Raw genomic sequence first — 21,428 nt, 5'->3', positions numbered from 1 at the left:
GAATAATGTGGGTTGTTTAACAAGTGTTTGAAGCACTTAGAGTAAACCTCTCCTGTCTCACAAATACATAGTCAATACGTACACTTGTTTTGATTTGAAGTAATTTGGCTCTAGATTTTACAGACCATTTTATAAACTTAAAGAATCATACATGTAGAAGGGAAAGTTGCTGCAGACCATGCTCTCTATCTCTAGTGCCATACTTGCTGATTTTTTTGTGATTTTACTCATTATAATTATTGTTTCAATTTATATACTTACTAGTGACCTGGTGCATGGATTCGGGCACATTGAAAGGAAATTAATTAGAAGGTGGCCAATGGGGCAGGTCTGGGCAAGAGGGGCCGGACATGCCCTTGAGCCAACCTCCCAGGCTGAGGTCCCTCCCCGGCATCAGCAGAGTGAGTGGTGTCTCTCCAGCAGGTAGGGTCCCTCGGTCTGGCCTGTGGGGATCGGGCTGAAATCAGCTCTCCGACATCCCCAGAGTGCAAGAGGGCACTCTGCAAAGTTGCTCTCGTACAGGGTGTGGAACGCAAACGCAAGTGTGCAGTAAACCAGATTCGGGCTGACAGTGCCCCAGCAACAACATAACCCATGGCCAAAGGTAGAATCGTGAGGCCCCGCAAGGAATCCTGCGTCACCCGAGAACCAACCCTGCCAAGACACTGCAGCTCTGCAGCTCCTGCATTGAGTGTCTGCCCCCTGGTGGTCAGTGCACATCATAGCAACTGGTCAGACTGTCAGATACTTAGCATATTAGCCTTTTATATATATAGATAGGGATTTTTTTCAAATGTTGAGATAAAATATATACTGTAAAAAGCATTATTCTTGATTGTACAGCTTGAAGAATTTTATGAATGTGTACACTCATATAACCACCACTGGGTATTAGAATTATTCTAGCACCCAGGATAATTCCAGCACCCAGGAAGGCTCCCTCATGCTCCACTGTAATCAGTCAATTCTGGGTTACCAAGAGTAATCATTATTATGACATATCATGCAGATTAAGTTTTGCCTGAAAATAAACATGATACAAATAGAATAATACAATGTGAACTCTTGTGTTTTCTGCCTTCTTTTACTCAACAATCTGAGATAGAGTAAATATCTACTTTATGTAACCAAGTTTTTCAAAGAATACATATTACAATTACTTCACCCTATTCTCAAATAAAAGAATTAAAAGGTGGCTTTGTGCCTTGTATCACTTAGTAATAGTTAAGATTTTGACTTTTTTAGGGTGATGAGCACTAGTCATGGTTAACATTTTTGTGAAGAATGTATCCTTAATATTTCTTTTTGAAAAATGAAATAGTTTATCATCCAAATAAGCCTCCTTTCCCCTTTATTCTTTGAGAAGGAAACTTTCTTTAAAATGTAAACGGAGGTGGCAGGGTGCGGGGGGCAGTGATTGAAGAACAGGAGAGAATGGCATTAGTGATCACAAAAATATGTTTCATAAGTAGTTACATATCAGGATTCTGTGGAATCATATCATCATATTAAAGCAAATTCCTCTCTAGAAAACTATATATTTTCTTTCCCCTCTGAAACTGGAAATATTAACTAATATTCATTGACCTTTTCATCAATTATCCAAAAATGAGATAAATGGTAGTCACCCCTTGACTGGTTTTTCAGTCTTTGTTGTATAGAGCAGGCCTTTAAAAGTAAAGAGAAGTCGCTGAGATCATTTTTTTTAAATTGTGCTCCCATTTCCCCCCGCTATATGCAGATAGCAAGGGTGGAAGAAGATCTCCTTTAACTTGAATCTTCCATATTGAAAAACAAACCAAAAACCTGATGCTTTATAAAAGGCCTTTACCATAAAACTTATTTCTATTACTAATTACCTCAGTTATAGTTTATTTTGTCTGGCAAAATATAATGTGGCAGCTGTATGATCTACAGAAGCTGTCATGAAGTTGTTAGGTGGCAAAATAAATGCGAGTGCTTTAAAAGAAGCTTAGCACTTGGTTCTAGAGTTGTTTCAACAAAATTAATAAGCTAACAATAAGATCAGGTTTTTAAATAGATCCCAGTGGGATCGGGCCTAAACGGGCAGTCGGACATCCTCGAGGGGTCCCAGATTGGAGAGGGTGCAGGCTGGGTTGAGAGACACCCCTCAGCACAAATTTTGTGCACCGGGCCTCTAGTCATATATAAAACTAGAGGCCCAGTGCACAAATTTGGGGGACTGCAGGAGGTTGGCCACCAGCCCGATAGGGGCCATCGGGGCCGGCTGGCCGAGGGGAGGAGAGGGACCGTGGGAGGTTGGCCATCCACGGGAGGTTGGCTGTTGGAGTGCACTGACCATCAGGGGACAGACCCACTGGTGGTCGGTGCATGTCATAGTGACCCGTTGACCGATCATTCGGTCGTTCTGTCACTTAGGCTTTTATATGTATAGATGGGAAGACTACAGTGACTCTATTTGTCCCTAAATAGTCAAAGGGATTTTTTTCAGGTAAAATAGGTGTCATTGTTGTTCTAAGACTTTAGATGATTTCCTGATACTTTTGGTTAGTATTCCCTTATCATATTTGATACCCAGTTTTGATCATTTCCCTAATTTTAATACCTTAAATGGAAAGCCAAAAACTAAAATATAGGGGACCAATTAATGGAAATGGCAAGATCTCTCAGAAAAAAAATATGTGGAGCTATGTGTTAGTTGAAGGTTTTATTGGAAGGAAGCTCTAAGACCTTTCTTTACATATCAGATTTCTGTTTATTTCTAACCTTTCTTCTAGCTGCCTGAAATTCTGTTTAAGCAACTTTTTCTGTGGAATGTTGGTAAGGTCTATAAATAGAATTGTTTGACTACTGGAATCAGTTCACATCAGATTTACTCTTTCATAATAATAACATTCTTGAGGACAATTATCACACAACTGAAATATTATAAGACATTAAATTACAAGCTTCTGGAATTTCATTTTAAAATATTCTTTTGTTAGCATTCTGTGAAGGACTTTGAATACATTTGCTTTAAATTCCTTCCTTTTAGATAGATAATGAAAGTAAATTAGACTGATTCTAGCCATGATTCTAAATTTCCTCACTTGTATGTTTGCATAACACTTTACAATTATTTTAAAATATATTTTGTGGTTTAATAGTTTTCTAAAGAATTTGGTACTTAAAGTTGTGTGTGTGTATATAGGGCGTTCAACAGCAATGTAGTTTGTTGTCACAGGTGCTTTATTACAAGAAATTTAAAAATCAAGTGAAAATATTTATGTCATTTGTGTGTGTGTATTTTAACAACCAAAATATGACCAACCTTGCTAATGTATTTTCATTATTTTTCTCCACCATTCCTCTGTCCAAAATTCCTATTGTTCCATGTACAAACTTAATGATTTCCTGTCCACATGCCTTTGCTTTGGCTCTTCTCTTTGGAATATCCCCCTTAACCCTGGTCAAATCTTACTCATCTAAAGGGCCATATGTAAAAAAAGAAATTAATTCTCTTTTCATTGTAGTTGAGGTAACTTTGCTATACTCTAAATCACCTTTATATTCTTTTTCTTGCTATATATACATTTAATCTCCCTAGTAGTACTATGGATCCTATGAGCAAATGACCTGTAAATTTTGGAAGGTTACCTATATATATATAAAAGGCTAAGTGACCGACCATATGTCCATCTGACTGTCCAACCAACCAGCCAGTACATATCACGCGCACTGGCAATTTAAAAATAAGCGTTGACTCGCGCATATGCGATACATATAAAGCTCTTGCTGGCGCCAATTGCACACGTGTTTTAATTTTATAATACTACTAGAGGCCCGGTGCACGAAATTCGTGCATGAGGGGGGGTCCCCTCAGCCCAACCTGCACCCTCTCCAATCCGGGACCCCGTGGGGGATGTCTGACTGCCGGTTTAGGACTAAGATCAGTCCTAAACCGGCAGTCAGACATCCCTCTCACAATCCTGGACCGCTGGCTCCTAATTGCTCACCTGCCTGCCTGCCTGGTCGTCCCGAACTGCCCCCCCGCCGGCCTGGTCACCCCCAACTCCACCCCCCCCCCCCAGCCAGCCTGGTTGCCCCTAACTGCCTCCCCCCACCATCCTGGTTGCCTCTTACTGCCCTCCCCCTGCCGGCCTGGTCACCCCCAACTGCCCCCCCCCTCCCCCAGCCAGCCTGGTCTCCCCACACAGCCTGCTGTTCAGTCGTTTGGTCATCCCTCACTAACCCCTCTGCCGGCCTGGTTGCCCCATGCAGCCTGCTTGTTCAGTCGTTTGGTCATCCCTCACTAACCTCCCTGCCGGCCTGGTCGCCCCATGCAGCCTGCTTGTTCAGTCGTTTGGTCGTCCCTCACTAACCCCCCTGCCAGGCTAGTCATATGCAGCCATCTTGTGAGGGTGTTATGGTCAATTTGCATATCACCTCTTTATTATATAGGATATTATATATACTATTTTGACATGTAATATTTTGTAGTAACGTAATTACAACATGAATCTTTCTTCTAATTAATTTCCTTTCAATGTGCACGAATCTGTGCACCACCAGGCCACTAGTGTTTAAATATGTATAGTGCTTAAATTATGTTCATAGAAAACAAATAAGCAAACAAACACCTATTATATACAGCAAAAGTTAAAAAATACAGTTCTTGCCAGAATAATGTGTTTTCTCACCATGGTTGTGCTGGTAAAGTGAAGAAATCTCTTAGTAATTTCAGAGTGATAAGCAATTATGGATTGCTTTTACCTCCCACAGTTTCTGTTCCATGCCACCCTGTCAAGGGAGAGTGTAGTCTGTGGCCAGGGATGATAAGGAGGAGATGTGCAGCAAGCTCTTCTCTGATCTGAGTGAGTACCAGCATCCAGGATGGTAGGACAGGACATAGCATTTAGACTTCTGGGAGGCATTTGTGCCTCTGTTATCTGTGATTCCCAGTAATTTATAAATTCAGATGGTAACAGGTATGCCAGAAATAATAATTCTGTCCCAAAATAAGGAATTAAACATGAGAGTTAGAATCCCAGCCTCCTGTCTTCAGTTTAGGGCTGGATACTGGGGAACTGGATGGAAGGGCTAAAAAAAGAACAAATTAAAATAGTGGGGTGGAGATTGAGGATGATGAATGAAAGGAGAAATGTGGTAGGGATATGACAGCACCATACTTGCATGGATGACCAAGAGAAGATGAGCCTGGAAAAGGACTGAGAAGGAGCATTCTTGGAGTGGGCATACACCAGGACTCAGTCCTTGGTCTTGATGTCTTTTCTGTCATAACTCACTTTTTGGTGGTCTCATTCAGTCACAGGGCTTTAAATAGCATCCATTAGGCCAGTTACTTCCAAAAATATGTCTTCTTGACATCTTATTCCCAAATTCCAGATCCAACTGCCCACTTGACACCCCATTTGAGTATCTGACAGATATCTCAAACTGAATAGGTCCCAAAGTAAAGTTTACTTCTAGCTACCATCTTCAAACTGCTGCCTCAGCAAACAGCATTATAGGTAGTCTTCTCTACCTCAGTGGATAGTCCTCCATTCTTTCTGTTATTGAGACCAGAATCTTGGAGTCATCCTGATTCCTCTTTTCCACTCCACATCCAGTCTGTCAGAAAATTCTGTTGTCATTGGCTCTACTGCTCTAGTTCAATGGAAATACATTGAGTTTCTAGCAGGTTCTCACTACCTCTAGTGCTACCAGTCTGGTTACAGGCCATCATCATCTCATACCAGATATTATGGTCTCCTAGTGTGCCCTGTAGTTGCTGATTTGAAAATAATTTGTTGTAGACTCTTTTATAATGCAGTGACATGTGATACCTCAGTATTTTGAGTAGCATTCTTTGGCAAAGAAAATATTGTTCCGAGATACCTAAGAAGTGTTTAACAGAAAATGTATAAAGTGGCTGTGAAAGGCAACAATTTGTCTAGGCTTACCAGCTGTAATGGTTCATTGAAACATATTTTGCCATAAACATGTGAGCCATATTTTTTAGCAGACTAATGTGTGGATGGGTCTGACTGTGTGAACCATTGGTCTGTAACTCTGCTTCAGTGCAATCTAACATGTGCTGACTGATTAAAGGATGCATTCAAACACATTTTCTTCCTTGACACAGTTAGGGGTTCATAAAAAAACAAGAGAACATATATAGTTGGCTTTTTAATCTTCGAAGGAGGAATGAATTTTAATAGCTTACTTTTTTATTGACATAAAGATCAGAATCTTGGCCACAGGTAGAGGTTAAAAACTCAGAAAGGATAAATGATTCAGTTCCAATAAAAAGGTAGTTTTTAGGAACACATAAATACTGTATGTTTGATTAAACTGTTGCCTAGACTTTTGCCAATTTCTTATGATTTGACTTAGATACCAGTATAACCCAATCAGATTGAATAATAATGGCACTGGTGGTCACAGGCCTTCTGTGACTTTCCTACAGCAGTTTCTTGAGTCTATAATCCAGTTCACTTAGCAGTTACTTTAAAACCTATGTTAACTTATTTTTGAAATAGGAGGACAAAATAAATTTCCCTCTAATAAGTTTGTTTTGTTTAGTCTAATGTATAGGTTTACTTTTGAAAGGAGAACTGCTGAAATCTTAAGGCATTTTTTAAAATACTTCTAAACATGAGCTCTTAGGCACCCATACAGGTAAACATTAAAATAAAATTAGAGACCTATTATCATATTTGGTAATATATAAGCTACTTGAAATTCCAGAGAAATAGTGAACAAATGCTAACACAACAAAATCCAAGTTCAGACAGGTATATCTTTTGACACACAAAAAGAGCCTTTCATTGTACTTGAAAGCTTTACTAATTTCAAATCTGATGAACTATCAAATTGATTATTTCCTATCAGTTTCAGACCACTATAATCTAAATTAGGGAATCTTAACCTGGGGTCAATAAATGGGCTACAAGAAGATCTATGAACTCCTTTGTATACAGAGTTTTGTTTTTATAGGTAGTTTCCTTAAAAGAGAGATCATAGTGTTGACCATATTCTCAAAGGAATCCATGATCCCCCTAAAATGTTTAAAAACTACTGATCCTTATCATTTCTATCCTAAGTATCTATCTATCTCACTGTGATAAAGTACTTAAACTTGTTTAAGTCTTACACTGACAATGAAAGTTCTCTATTTATAGTTTCTAAGATCTTCCATCTAGGTTTTGAAAAATTAAGCTCCATCAAGGCACTATAGTTAATAATGTGAACAGTATTCGATATATGAAACTCTCCTTTGACTTGGTGTATGTAACTTTACAATTACCATGTAATATGAATAGGCTGGGATACTAATTTAAGTGCTCTGCAGTGTCTCTGATTATAATTTTGAGAAATTATCTTTTCTTTTTCCTTTATTATGTTCGGTTACAAACCAGTAAGCATAGCTGATCCTGCTGCCCTTGGCTTTATCATTTCTCCGTGGTCTCTGCTGTTGCTGCCATCTGGAAATGTGTCATTTACAGATGAAAATATTTCCAATAAGGATCTTCGAGCATTCACTGCACCTGAGGTTCTTCAAAATCAATCACTAACTTCTCTCTCAGATGTCGAAAAGGTAACTGTTAAGGTTTTTTTTTTGGCTTGATTTTGTTTGGGCTACCCTACCTCAACCCTCTGAAGAAAAATATAAAAATGATTGTGTGTTTTAAGAAATTCATATTTATATTAATAATTCAAAATTGTTTTATAAAATTTTATGGAACTAAGAAAAATATGAAAAAATGTGAGCCATTATTAACTGATGTTTACAAAGATGTATTTAATACATGCTGTGTATAAAACATTGTGCTTGTAAGGAATATAAAAAATACAGAATTGATCCTGATAACATCTATAGAACAATGTGTAATAGATGGCAGAATGAAGTAAATGCTACTTAGAGGTATAAAGTATTTTGGGAATCGAGAGGAGGAACAAGTTCTTTTTAGTGTAGATTGATATCACAGTGAAGGTAGTATTTATGTTGGGCTTTGTAGAATGAGTAGAACTTAGAAAAGTGAAAATAGGTAGAAATAGGCATTTCACTCAGGGTTATTAGTATGTGAAATGATTCACTGTGATGGGGAAATGTTTGGTTAGACCAACTGGGCTAGAGCATTACTACCTGGCAGGCTGTGCTTAGAGAAAGAAAAGAAAGCTATAGCTCTGAATAAGGAAGACTCCAAATGCCAAAACTTGAGACTTTCTTCTGAGTCAGTGGTGAGCTATCCTAATTTTAGGAGAGTAATATGATGGGATTTTTTTATTTCAGAGGGTAAATTTGAGAAAAGTGGATAACTAGGTGGTATGAAAGATTGTGTAGGAATCTAATATTAATATAGGGAAAAGAACTAAATGCAGGATAAGTACAGTGGAAGCAAAGCATACTGAGTTTGTCGATTCATTTGATGAAATAATGAAGAAAAGTTTATGATAGAAATATTCATTCTGAGGATGGTGATGCCATTGTGACCAGAAGAAGACCTGATTTCATTGTTAAGGCTATGAAAAAAAATGGGAACAAATATAGTATATGTTATGTAATAATTTAGATATGGAACCTTGGAAAATTCAATATTGCTATGAATATAATTTCTCTTACAACATTCCACAGAAGTATGAAAATTAACATAATAAATTGCTAGTAGTAAAATTTTTAAATCAAAAAGTATGTAATCTTTTTTTTTTCACCCTGCTTGGTTCTCCAACTACTACCCCATGAATTCATAATAAGAAAAAAAATGCTTGCAATGAGATTTTTTTTCTCACTTTCAAATTGTCAAAAATCCAAATATCCATAACATTCTATGGACAAGACTTGTGAAAAACCTCTTATATGTTGCTGGTAGAAAGGGAAATCTGACAACATAACAACATGTATCAAAACTACAGAAGATTTAGCCTTTATCTGTAATTTCAGAGAATCAATTCAAGAGAAATACCTGAATGTCCAAAATGACATATCACAATACTGTTTGCTGAAACATTATTTGTAATAGCAAAAGTTTGGGAAAATCCTAATTGCCCATTAATAATAGATTGGCTAAATAGACAGTGCTAAGCCACAAAATGGAGTTCTCTGCAGTATTAAAAAAGGATGAGGAGATCTCTAAGCATTGATATGGAAATATCTCTCTTATTAAATTAAAAATGCAAGTAATTTTTAAAGTTTCTGACCTTTTGTAGAATAAGGTGAAAATAAGAATGTATTTTAAGTTTTGCTTGAGTTTGCATAAATAAACTTTAAAATGGATAAGAACTAATAAAAATGGCTGCTTAGAGGATGGGCTGGGGAATTGGGGGGGAGGATTTTCAACAATTTCTAGTTGTATTTTCTATTTTAAAAGTTCTCATTTTTATTAAAAATACAAAATGATTTTATCAAGTTATGTATTATACTTCCTTTGGAACAAAAGATATCAATATATAGTACTTAAATTTTTAAAAATTTTGTTTTACCATAAAATGACTTTAAAAAAAATTATATTCCTAGATCCATATTTATTCTCTTGGAATGACATTATATTGGGGGGCTGATCATGAAGTACCTCAGAGCCAAGTAAGTCAAGTCTTCACATTTGTAGAACTTTGCACTTTTAAAAAAGCTCTTCCATGTGTTCATTGCAGTGTTATTTACAATGGCCAAGATATGAAGCAACCCAAGTGCCTATCAGTAAACGATTGGATAAAAAAGCTGTGGTAATATATACAATGAAATATTACTCGGCCATAAAAAAAATGAAATTTTACCATTTGCAACAGCATGGATAAAATTATTATTTACTGGGCCTATAGTAAATAATAAAAGCCTAATATGCTAAGTGTCCGGTTGGCCGTTCAACCAATCAAAGCATAATATGCTAATGATATGCTAAGGCCGCTCAACCACTCCCTATCACATGCACTGACCACCAGGGGGCAGATGCTCTGACCGGTAGGTTAGCTTGCTGCTGGGGTCTGGCTGATCGGGACTGAGCAAGACAGGCCGGACACGCCCTGGAGCCTTCCCAAGGTCCCTCCCAGCTGGCCAACCTCCTGCATGTCTCACCGCCCCAATTGTGCACTGGTGGGGTCCCTCGGCCTGGCCTGTGCCCTCTCGCAATCCAGGCTGAGGGACCGCACACCCCTCCCCCACCAAGTGCACGAATTTCAGGTTCCGGGCCTCTAGTTTTCTATAATACTTCTGATTCCTAAAAACCCTATGTTAGGGAAAATGGAGGGTGCTGTGGAAAACCAGAGATAGAGCCTCTAATAGACTTGAAGGGTTAGAATATAAAGGAGATTATATCTAAGCTATATCTAAAATATGATATAATGCCCAAATGGAGGAGAAGTGAAGGGGTCCCAGGGAAAGCATATGTTTAAACCAAAGTGGATGTACCAGTTTTAACTCCCATCAGTAATGCTCCAGTCCTCACCAGTACTTCCTATTTTCAGTCTTTTTTAACCATTCTATCAAGTGTGTGGTGGCTTCTTTTTGTGATTTTAATTTGCATTTCTTGGTATGCTTATGAGATATTTGGATATAATCTACAGATTATCCAGCTAATAAAAAAAAAAATCTCACATTTTGTCTTCTCTGTTTCACCATCATAATGAAAACATATTTAAATGATCTTTAGTCATTGTAATATTTGGAATCTCTTCTAAGTTATCATAAGAGTATCAATCTATAGTAAATATATATTTAAAATATTACATTTTATTGAATATTAGGAAATTGTTTATTCCCCCAAAATGATATCTATATTGTAAATACTGACCAAAATATTTAAATAAAGAATTCCATTTCTTTATATACAGAAAAGCCACAGTTTTTCTATAATACTTCCTATGTTGGGAGATGTATATTAATGCTCTGCTAATAATTTTTTGGTATATCAAAAGGTAAAATGCAGTAAAGAATATATACTACTGGATAAGGAATTAATTTCCTCCAAGTATTTGAAATGTGTTTGTTGTAGTTCCTCTGACTTCCAGAATGGCTAAATTTGTAAGATTTACTCACACCTATCAATGTGGTTTCTCTGTTCTTTATATTCAGCCTATCAAGCTTGGAGATCATCTCAACAGCATACTGCTTGGAATGTGTGAGGATGTTATCTATGCGCGGGTTTCTGTTCGGACTGTGCTGGATGCCTGCAGTGCCCACATTAGGAATAGCAATTGTGCACCTTCATTTTCCTACGTGAAACAGTTGGTAAAACTGGTTCTGGGAAATCTTTCTGGGGTAAGCTGCAATTCCATTTGTTACATATAGTCATATTTTTAATGTTTTTTTAAAGTAAAAAAATTTTTTAGAGAGTGGAAAGGAGAGGGAGAGAGAGAAACATCGATGATGAAAGAAGCATGAATTGGCAGCCTCCTGCATGCCCTCTAATGGGGATCAAGCCTGCAACCAGATATCCAGCCAGTGACCTTTTGGTTCATAGGTCAATGTTCATTCATTGAGCCACACTGGCCAGGCCATATAATAGTCATATTTTTAAATTTATCATATAACAAAATTTTCTTTAAAGATATTTTATAGGTAGCATTTTCTCATTGAAAACTAAGAACAGGAGATTGGATTTTTTTTTCTAATGTTGTTTATTTGAAACAATAATTAAAATTTACAAGCATAGCGCAATGACCTGGTCTCCTAGATTTTATGAAACCTATTCTTTAATCTTTAATTCAGCAAGTGTCATAAAATCACAGCATATTAGAGCTGAAAATGTCTGCCCTTGTCTTGTTGGTCTATTATGAAAAACTCATTGACATGCAAAATGAGTTTTATAATTATTTAAATGTACTTTCTGTCATTTTATTCTTCTTTCTTGGCCACTTATTTGTCTGGGCCCCTTAGCTGTTCCCCAAATCCTCCCCTCCTTCACTGGACACTGGCACCTGGTGCATGTGGAGGGTGGGGTGAAGAGGGTACATGTGTGTATTCCTGCCATATTGCTCCAAACCTGGACTTTTCCACTTTCCCTCTTGGATATGAAGAATCCGAGGAATGACAAACTATATCTAATAGTGCACTTCTTAAGCTATATTCTGTTCTATTTGTCCTAGTTTGGATATACCTTGGGTTTTGATATCTGATCTAGATCTAAATGAGATCTGTCTTACCCTTTAGGGTTATGGTCCCTGAGTAGTGTCCCTGTCCTTTGTGTGAGCTCTGTATTCACCACTTTCACACATGTTCTTGCTGGCTTCCTTATCCCTAGAGGTTTAGTTCTGCCATCTTAACCAGGATGTCATATGGCTGGCAGGAATATATCCAAATTCCACACACTTTGCCAGTTGATAACTAGGTAAATGGTCTGTAAACTGTAGCTCCTGGAGCCTTTTCGATTCTGTAATGAAGGGGAATGCAGGTAATAGAGGCTGAGTGAATGGGGTTCTTGGCCGCTTATTTCCCCTCCTTAACTACAACTGCTCCACTTGTATTTGATTGGTTTGCTTATATTCCTGCATGTGATTTTTTTTTAACAAAGATAAAGCTATTTAAAAAGTATATGAAAGACCTCTATCCAAACCAAAGTTTCCTACATATTTTCAAACATTTTTAAATTCCTCTGATTAAATAAGCTTGAGGAAAAACTGTTTAAGGGAAATTGTGTTTTCACTGCACAACTTTTCAGTCTTTATTACACCAGGCTGTATTATTAACCTTTAAGAGAGATGGGCTTGTAAGTAAAACATACCCCAAACTTATTTGAATCTTTTTTTTCAGATCTTTTTGTAACACTCTCTGAGAAATGTTGCTCAACATTAATTCCTTTACTTTATAAATAAAAAAAATTGAGACATAGCTTATGGAATTTATTTTTCTTATTAGTCAGTCCAAGGGATCTCTCTGTCATACCACACCTCCTCTAAGACTTTGTCCTGTTTACTGATTTTACTCCTATAGTAAAATTGCTGGAAATATTTTTCCATCTGTTTCCATGAAGAACTATTCCTTCACAGAATTCTATTATCCATCTAATAATTGCCCATATTAGATAAGACTCCATCACTTTTGGTATTTAGTTCATTTTATTACAATAGCTATATATTGCTCATCTACTTGTGAAACCTGTGCTAGATACCATAGGAGATACAAATTTGAATAGAATATCCTCTACCTTCTAAGAGCTCTAAATTAAAGTTCTACAACCATTTGTTCAATTATAAAATGCGAAGAAAGGTATTAAAATTAAATTTTTTTTAAAGCTATGAGAGCTTGAGGGGAAAGGATACAAGTTAGGACCACACTGAAAAACAGCACTTTGAACTAGATCCTATAGACTAGATAGAAAGAGTAATCTGGGCAGAAGGAAGTAAACGAATAAAAGTTGTGAAATAGGAAAGAGCAGGGTGTGTTTGAGGAACAGTAATAAGTCTGGTATGGGGTGTGTTATGGGGTTGGTTAGTGGGAGAGAAGAATAGAAGGATCAGTGTATAGAGAGCCTGCCTTTCCAGAGGCAAATTTCTACTACGTAGAAGTAACAATGCTCCCCTCATCTTTCCAATGCTCTTGCTCATCTCCTGGACAGAAGTAACTCTGACAGCTACCATTTTTTAAGTGTTTATTTTAGCCAGGCACTGTGCTAAGTGGCTTTGTGCTTTTTCACATCTAGTCATCATAACAACCCAGGTTTCATTTTAATTTTATTCATTGTAGAGATAATGAAACTAAGGCTCTGAAAGAATAAATTACATACCTATGCTACATACATGGTAAATGACAGAGACACAATTGCCACCTGGATCTCTCTGACCCCAAGTCCATGCTGTTAGCCATTACGCTTCTCTGCGGCTGTTGTTGCCACCAGTAGCTGATGAAATGACTTGTCTTTCACTCACGGTGAAATTAATTATAAGTGACGATAATTCCTACTTAAAATTGATTAGCATAGAGTAAAAGTCAGTAGGCTAGCTACTTGTCCTGATTCTTCCACTGGTGTTATGTTAATTTTTTTAACCTCAATTTTAGTTATCTGAAAAATAGTACATACCATCTACCCATACTACTGAACAGTTGTAAAGATAATTATTTCAATGTTGATGAGCTGCTTCAAAGTTCTTAGAAATTTTCTTGCTATTTCCCCCTTTAACTGTAATAAGAGAAGAATAGTCCTCAAAGAAACCCTACCACATGAGGTTCTTTGAGGACTAAATGACATAAAGTATGTACAGCACTAAGGTAGGGCCTGCCTGATAGTAATTGCTCAATGAATGACAGCAGGGATTCCCAAAGATGCAGGATGTCCTTATCTCTCAGTTACTGACAATAGAGTGCAATCTGGACTAACATCATTTACATAGTTTACATGATAACATCATTTCAGAAATATATTCATTTAAGTCTTCTTATAGGTAAGAAACAATGCCTTGAATATACCACCTTAAACAGTTTTTTTAGTCCATACTCAAGTTTCACTAAAGGAGAAATGTTAGGGTGTGTGCATGCTTGTCCGTGTGTGTGTGTGTAAAACCAGATGTATGTTCTTGGTGCCAGATTTAAGTAATTTCTCTTTACCATTTCTCTCCTTCCATTTATTTTATGAAATTTCTACTCTAATAATCATCTAATAATCTGAATAAGCCCAGTGTTCAGTCTAACTTTTCATGCCTTATAATGTGGGATTAGATCCAATTTGACATGCCTTATTTTAAACCAAGTACCCTTGATTAAAGTACTAAAGTTTAAGATTACTAAAGCCTTTTGTTATAAAGGGGACTCAAAAGAACATTGATTTAGCCCTAGCTGGTTTGGCTCAGTGGGTAGAGCGTTGGCCTGTGGACTGAAGGGTCCTGGGTTTGATTCCAGTCAAGAGCACATGCCCAGGTTGCAGGCTCTATCAAAAAGAGCATTGGTTTAGATTTAATTGCCATTCCTCAATATGTCCTTTTAGTTGAAAGCATTTCTCAAAAGTAATTCCTGGCAGGAAAAATCTAGAAAATTATTTTTGAAAATAATTCATATCAGTACCTTCCATGCATTGCAACAGTCAGGTGAAAGCTGTATTATACCAGAATTAGTATATTTTTAAAATCATAATATAACTTGATTGATGAATGTAGTTATCAGTTTTGGGGGGAAAATAGCACTTCAAGTTTACTATTTTCAAATGGAACTCAAATTTAACTACTTTAATTTGGCTAACTTTGTTCCCTAGTTAGCAGACTGCTTTTTGATAACTGTTTCTTGCCTTTTATTTTCTGACGATGAATTGCCCAGAACTGAGCTACATAAATTCTTATCCAAGGAATACAAATTAACAGTAGCAAATGTGGAATGTCTTTACTTAATGCGACACCTTCCAAAAATTGTCTAACTAATGTCATTCTATAGCATATTACCATGACAAAAAAGGGAGATTCTTTTGTCAGACTTGATTTTTGATTACCTATGTACAGACGGATCAGCTTTGCTGTAACAGTGACCAAAAACCTGATCGAAGCCAGGCTATTCGTGACCGATTGAGAGGAAAAGGATTACCAACAGGTAAGAGTATAATAGTAGAAATTTCTTGGCTTAAACCTTATTTTATGGTTTCCTTTACAAAATCATACTTACCTGGCTTGAAAATCTGATCATTGTGAGGTGACCATCATTAGAATATAGGTATGCAAAGTAGAGGCAGGGAACAGATAGGAAAGCTGCCTTTATTTTAATGTATTAATTCATTAAAGTTATGCATAAAATGTTAATATAATCAAGACTACCACAGCAAATCATTTCCTTTTGCATATCATTATTATAGCAATAATATAAATTGTTACTTTATCATGGTACTTTACATTAAAAATGCATTTTAAAGCAAGACAAAACAATACACATTTATGAATATAAACTCTACTGAAATAAGAGTTTCACAAAGAAACATTATTCTTACTAAACTTTATTTTATATTCTATTTCTTTTTTTAATGCTAGTCACAAACCACTAAATTGATTTTATGATCAACCAATTCTGTGACTTGCAGTTATACATATTATGTTAGATCATATGATGTTTAAAAAAAAAACCTGATGAAGAATAGTTTAGCCATTTGCCAGTAGCATTAAATAATTATGGGTTCTATATAATAATTGAATTTATTTTTTAAGGAAATGAATAGAAATTCCAAACATGTGAAATGAAAGTTAAGTTTCAGGCTTGGCTTATTTATGAAATGAACTTTTGTGGGGGCTTTTATTATCTTTTTTCTCTTTACTTCTTATCAAGTAATATTGGTAATTATGAAAATCTAAATAGTAACAAAAATATTTTGTGGGTGAAATTTTGTCTTATGGAGGCTGAGAAGAAGTAAATGTAAATATGGCTTAAATATATTCTAATAAAACATTCTAATTGATAATGTAGTCAGATTAGAAAGCTAAGATGCCTAAATTTACAGTTAATCATATAATCAGAGCCCAGCTATCTTATTTAAAACCCAATGAGAAACTCATTGTGAAAACTAAATATAGACAATTGATTATCTGGACCACATGTTTTGCAGAATTGAGAACTTTCATGTATCCCAGAGGGAAGAATTGTCCCTAAGCAAGTGCAATGTTGTTCTTGAAAAAGTCAAAGAAAAGCAATAAAATAATTTCTAATGGAGTAATTCTGTAACGATGCAGTTAGTTAAGTGTCTGCTTTGGTACTTTTATTTTACTTATTGTGAATAATGACTGTTTTCCTGAAAAGTTATCTTAGCTCTCATATCATCAATATAATCAATTCATTTCTGGTTACATAAGGTTTCTTTTCTAGTACATATATTATTAGTTTATGTGGAGGTAAAAACAAACAAACCAGAAAGCAGCTTTTGTTTAACTTAGTTTTTACAATACTTTGATGCTAATTCAAAAGAATTTTTAACACTTTCTTGTGTTTCTTTAATGTACTTATGTTCCTATATATACAGACACACCTTCTTGTAGGTAAAAAACTGGTTCCCTTTATTTTAAAACTATACTAGGATTTGAAATATGACATAGTGTGAAACTTGGTGCTAAAAATGGCAGCACTTTGTTAATGCATCAAATTTTCAGTCAGTGTCCTGTCAGAACTGAAGAGTAGCAGAAATTACAGCTGAATGTCATTGGCAATCTGAAAGAGTCTTTCAGGGAGACAGCATACTTTCATAACTGAAATATTAGATTTAAAAGAAATTATTTCTATTTCTTTTATTTATTATCTTTCTAGTTTTTTCCCCTCTCCCCCTTTTTCTCTTCCTTCTTTTCACTCCCTCTCTGCTCTCCCTCCCTCTCTCTCTTCCTCCTTACCTCCTTATTTATTTTCTGTACTTTTATCCCTTTCTAGAATTCCTTTCTATTATCTACTATCAATTAAGTGTCCATGTTATAAAATTGGGGTGTGGGTTTTTTGGGTTTTTTTTGCTTGTTTGTCACTTGTTTACTTAGAAAATATAATGTTATATTATTAATTTTTAAAGACTGTTTTTTTCTAACAATAAAATGTTAAATATAGGAGAACCCCATTTTATCCCTATCCATTATGAACCTATAGAAAAGAAAAAAAAATCACCCTGCCATATTCAGTTCATTAAATTTTAAAAATTCTAAGGTGTTAATATATTACCTTCAATGATTCAACCTTATTATTACAGACATTAATTATTATATAATATTTTAGACATAGGAATTAGAGATTGAACTGAATTTACACCTACTTTATAACATACCTTAAACAATAAGTTATTTACTTGTCATTCCATATATACATATGTTGTTTTTTTATATGTTTTTAAATAAAAGTCATATAAAAGTAAAACTTACTAGACATGTAGATTAAGTACATTCATTTTTGTAGGTGTTCAATGAATATTTTTTTTATTGAATGGGTGTGAAAAATAGTTTTAAAATATTAGATATAATAATATATTTATAATATAATTTTAATGGCTTCATAAAGAAATATATATGACTTTGTGATTTATCTTTTTAGATAATCCATTTGAAACCTTAGGTTGTACAAAGTAAAAAGAAAAACATAGTTCACCATATTGACTCATTTTTAGACTATGTCATTTCAAACAAAAGTATTATTCTCTTTTATTTGCGACTTTGTTTTTATAATATTGAGAAAGACTTAATATAATTGTCTAACAGCTTTTTAAAATTCTATGACTAACAGACTGTCCAAACACAGATAATCTAGGATTAATGGTAATGACTTAAAAAAATTAACAGGGAAATCTTTAAATAGTCTCTCCATTGATTTTATTCTCTAAAATAGTCCTATCTCTTTTTTTGGATAATAAAGTCCTCCCTATATGTAAACTCAAGAGAATTTGTAAGAAATTTAGTTGTCACTCAGAATAATTTTGAATAGAATTAGAGGTCCTGATACTTAAAGAAACAATAATCTTTTGGATCAAGTGTAATGTAAGAAGATTCCCCAGTTTGTTTTAGCCATAGCTTCCCACAATAGTACTGCTCAAAGGCTTTCTTAATTTACCTTTAACTAGTTTATAAAACCACATCTCAAAAACAATAAAAATAATATACCAGTTATAGCCATTACCAGACAGAAGCAATTAGCAGCTAAGAGGCAGTGGCATATAATAACATAAAAACTTCAAGGTTAAGAAAAAATTACCTTGTGAAGAAGAAATATTCCTCTAGGACACCGAGACCAGCTATCTTATTTAAACCCATGAGAAACTCTCATTGTAAAAACTAAATATAGATGATTGATTATCTGGACCAAATGTTTTGCAGAGTTCAGGACCCTCATAAATCTAAAATGGAAGAATGTTCCCTAAGCAAGTGTACTGTTGTTCTTGAAGAAGTCATAGAAAAGCAATAAAATCATTTTTAATGGAGTAATTACTCCATTAGAAATCCTGGTGTTACTTTTGGGCAGTGCCAGTTCTCAACTCTCAATGGTCACTTGCAAACCATTTTAGGGATAATGCCTTATAACTATGTAATTTGATTGTTCAACTAAGTCTTAACAATACAATTTTTCATCTATAAGTAAATGACCTTAAAAGGTCCCTCCTTATATCTAACCTCTGAGATCTGTCAAAGAAGGTAAGGCCCAAACTAGTGGGCTGTCTGCCCCCACTTTGTTATTTAATACTGCTCATGCCGATAAAATGGCTTCACTAAGCAGAAAGAAAGCAAACATTTCCTGCCAAGCTTACGGTGGAAACCTACACCATGATCAGATCAGCATGATATAGCTTCAGAACTTGGGCGTATTGATAATATCACGTTTCTTTTTCTATGTACTTGAACACATTTGTGAGGACAGATGGGGAATCGAGAGCCTCTTTTAATACTGAAATGTCAATTTGAAGTTAGCTTCTAAGAGATGCTGTGAATTTTTTTAGTCTCTTGTGAGGGGAAAGGTAAATGATATGATATCCAGTTAGAGATAATATTATCATTTTTAAAACAAAAATAGTTAAAATACAATGTACTTGACCAGGAAGATTTTTTTTCAACCTAATTAAAATGGAATGTGTTTTATAATGAAAACTTTTTTATGTTCTTAAAATTGTTTATTCATAGCTCTTCCAAGTGTATTTATTGTTCCCTTTAGTTTTTAGCAAGCTGTGTACTCTCCAAAAGGAAAATGCTTATGGTTTCATTTTAAATATAGATGTTTATCATTGTATATAATCTAATATTGTCTGTACCCTCTCTCTGAACTCAGTGCCTCCTTAAGAAATAGAAAATCTACCTCTAGTCATCACTAGAATAATGTGATTTTTTTAATTGTAGAATAAACCTAAAATTTTTGTAGATCTTTTGATTTCCAGTTCCATTATTTCCTCTCAAAAGAACTTTTAAATTCTTCCACAGTAGACAATTATATGCTGAGGAAAATAAAGCAGAAACAAAAGGAAGGCAAAATTAGAATTTTATGTTGCCCTTCTTCAGAAGAGCTCATAATAGTTCATATGAATTAGTTCATTTATTCTGTCATCTCTAAGAAGAAGGCATAACAAATTATGTCCACATTTTTGTAGATGAAGGAAGTACGAAGCATGGATATTAAGTGGCTTGACCAAGCTCATGGGTTGAATGGTAAAGCTAGAATTAAAACCCAAGTTTGTATACAGTAATCTTTCTGGTAGATTAAGCTTTTGATTTAAAAGATTTCAAAAGGTTATGTAATCTATCCATTCTACAAGCATTCTTTTGAAATCTCTGTTATCGGGAACTAGAAATACAAAAACAAATAAGACATGGTCCCTTATATTATGGTAATGTTCCAGTTGGGAGTGGGAGTGGAAAAATGAGTGGGAGTGCTGACAGATATATATAATACAAAGGATAATTTTAATACAGTGAAAGAAATGTCCTAATAGAGGTCCAGCATGCTCCGTGAGTGTAGTGGAAGGAGGTACTAACTCTACCAGGATGGGAAATATCAGGGAAGTTTTCACCTGAAATCTTTTAAGAGTAGATCCAAAGGCATTGCTTCAAGAAATAACATTTCCTGTGATCAAAATGGGTATTGAGCACAGTCATTAGGTGTACCTAATTAATGATTTCAATGTTGTTTATTGCTTGTAGCTAAAGTAATTATAATAGTGTGGGCCATGTTTAGAAAGATCAGGAAAGCAGTTGAAGACATTGCATTTTATCTAGTCTCAAATACTGTTACTAAGTAAATAACACTAGTGTTAACAGTACATGGTTTCACTGATCTATTTGACGTAAGCATCTAATAAATGAGCCTAGAATTCTGTTTTTCGTCATTTATATAGCCAGATTTTATATTTGAACTCTCATTTTGAGTTTTCAGATTAGTGAACTTTTTTTCCCTAGTGCTTCAGCAACATGGAGCAACCATGATACCATATTGCTACATGTGATACTATATAGAGTATCCACCTGTGAAGTATTAATCATATAGTTGTGTAGTTAAAGATAGTGACTATCATTAACATGACAATAAAAACCTAGCATTTATAAAACAGTAGTTATCCAAAAGCCACCTTATTAGCAGTTAGTCTTGGGCCTCATGGCTAGTGAGAAGACATGGCTCTCTTAGGATACCATGGTCCGCTGATGTATTGTTAGTAAATACTAATCACCTAAAAGAGAATGATAAATGTACCTGTTATACATGGGATAGACTTATGTTACACTTGGAAAGTGCTCTACTTAAGTAGTGGTCAGGGTAGGCTGCAGTGAGAAAGTCATGTTTAAAAGAAAGCTATAGGATAAGAAACAACTAACCAAGAGAAAGATCAGGAGCAGACCATTCCAGGGCAGAGAAAAAAGAATCTACAAAGGCCCTAACATATAAGAGAGCTTAACAGAGAAAACCCTGTGGCCCAGATTAAATAAAGGAAGTGGAGATGAAACTGAAAAGGATTCAAGTGGCAGACCAAAAAGAGTCTAGATTTTATTTAGAGTGCAATCATATGCCTTTGAGACTCACTGAGCAGGGTAGTGGCATCACAGAGTTTATATTTCAAAAAGATAATTCT

General features: G+C 35.3%; 1 protein-coding gene across 8 annotated transcripts in view; it reads left to right on the top strand.

The window, feature by feature from the left end:
• PTPN13 (protein tyrosine phosphatase non-receptor type 13) overlaps nucleotides 1–21,428 on the top strand; it is a 199,370-nt gene that overhangs the window by 57,528 nt on the left and 120,414 nt on the right. For all 8 annotated transcript variants that reach the window (XM_079770823.1, XM_079770825.1, XM_079770824.1 and 5 more), the window contains exons 3-6: nucleotides 7,383–7,561; nucleotides 9,479–9,544; nucleotides 11,030–11,215; nucleotides 15,379–15,466. In XM_079770823.1, coding sequence (XP_079626949.1) covers nucleotides 7,383–7,561; nucleotides 9,479–9,544; nucleotides 11,030–11,215; nucleotides 15,379–15,466 — 519 coding nt within the window. The remainder of the gene's footprint in view (nucleotides 1–7,382; nucleotides 7,562–9,478; nucleotides 9,545–11,029; nucleotides 11,216–15,378; nucleotides 15,467–21,428) is intronic.

Source organism: Cnephaeus nilssonii, assembly GCF_951640355.1.
Source record: "Cnephaeus nilssonii genome assembly, chromosome: 1".
Taxonomy (NCBI): Eukaryota; Metazoa; Chordata; class Mammalia; order Chiroptera; family Vespertilionidae; genus Cnephaeus; species Cnephaeus nilssonii.
Note: the sequence above shows the minus strand (reverse complement) of the source record. Positions and strands in the feature narration are given on the sequence as shown.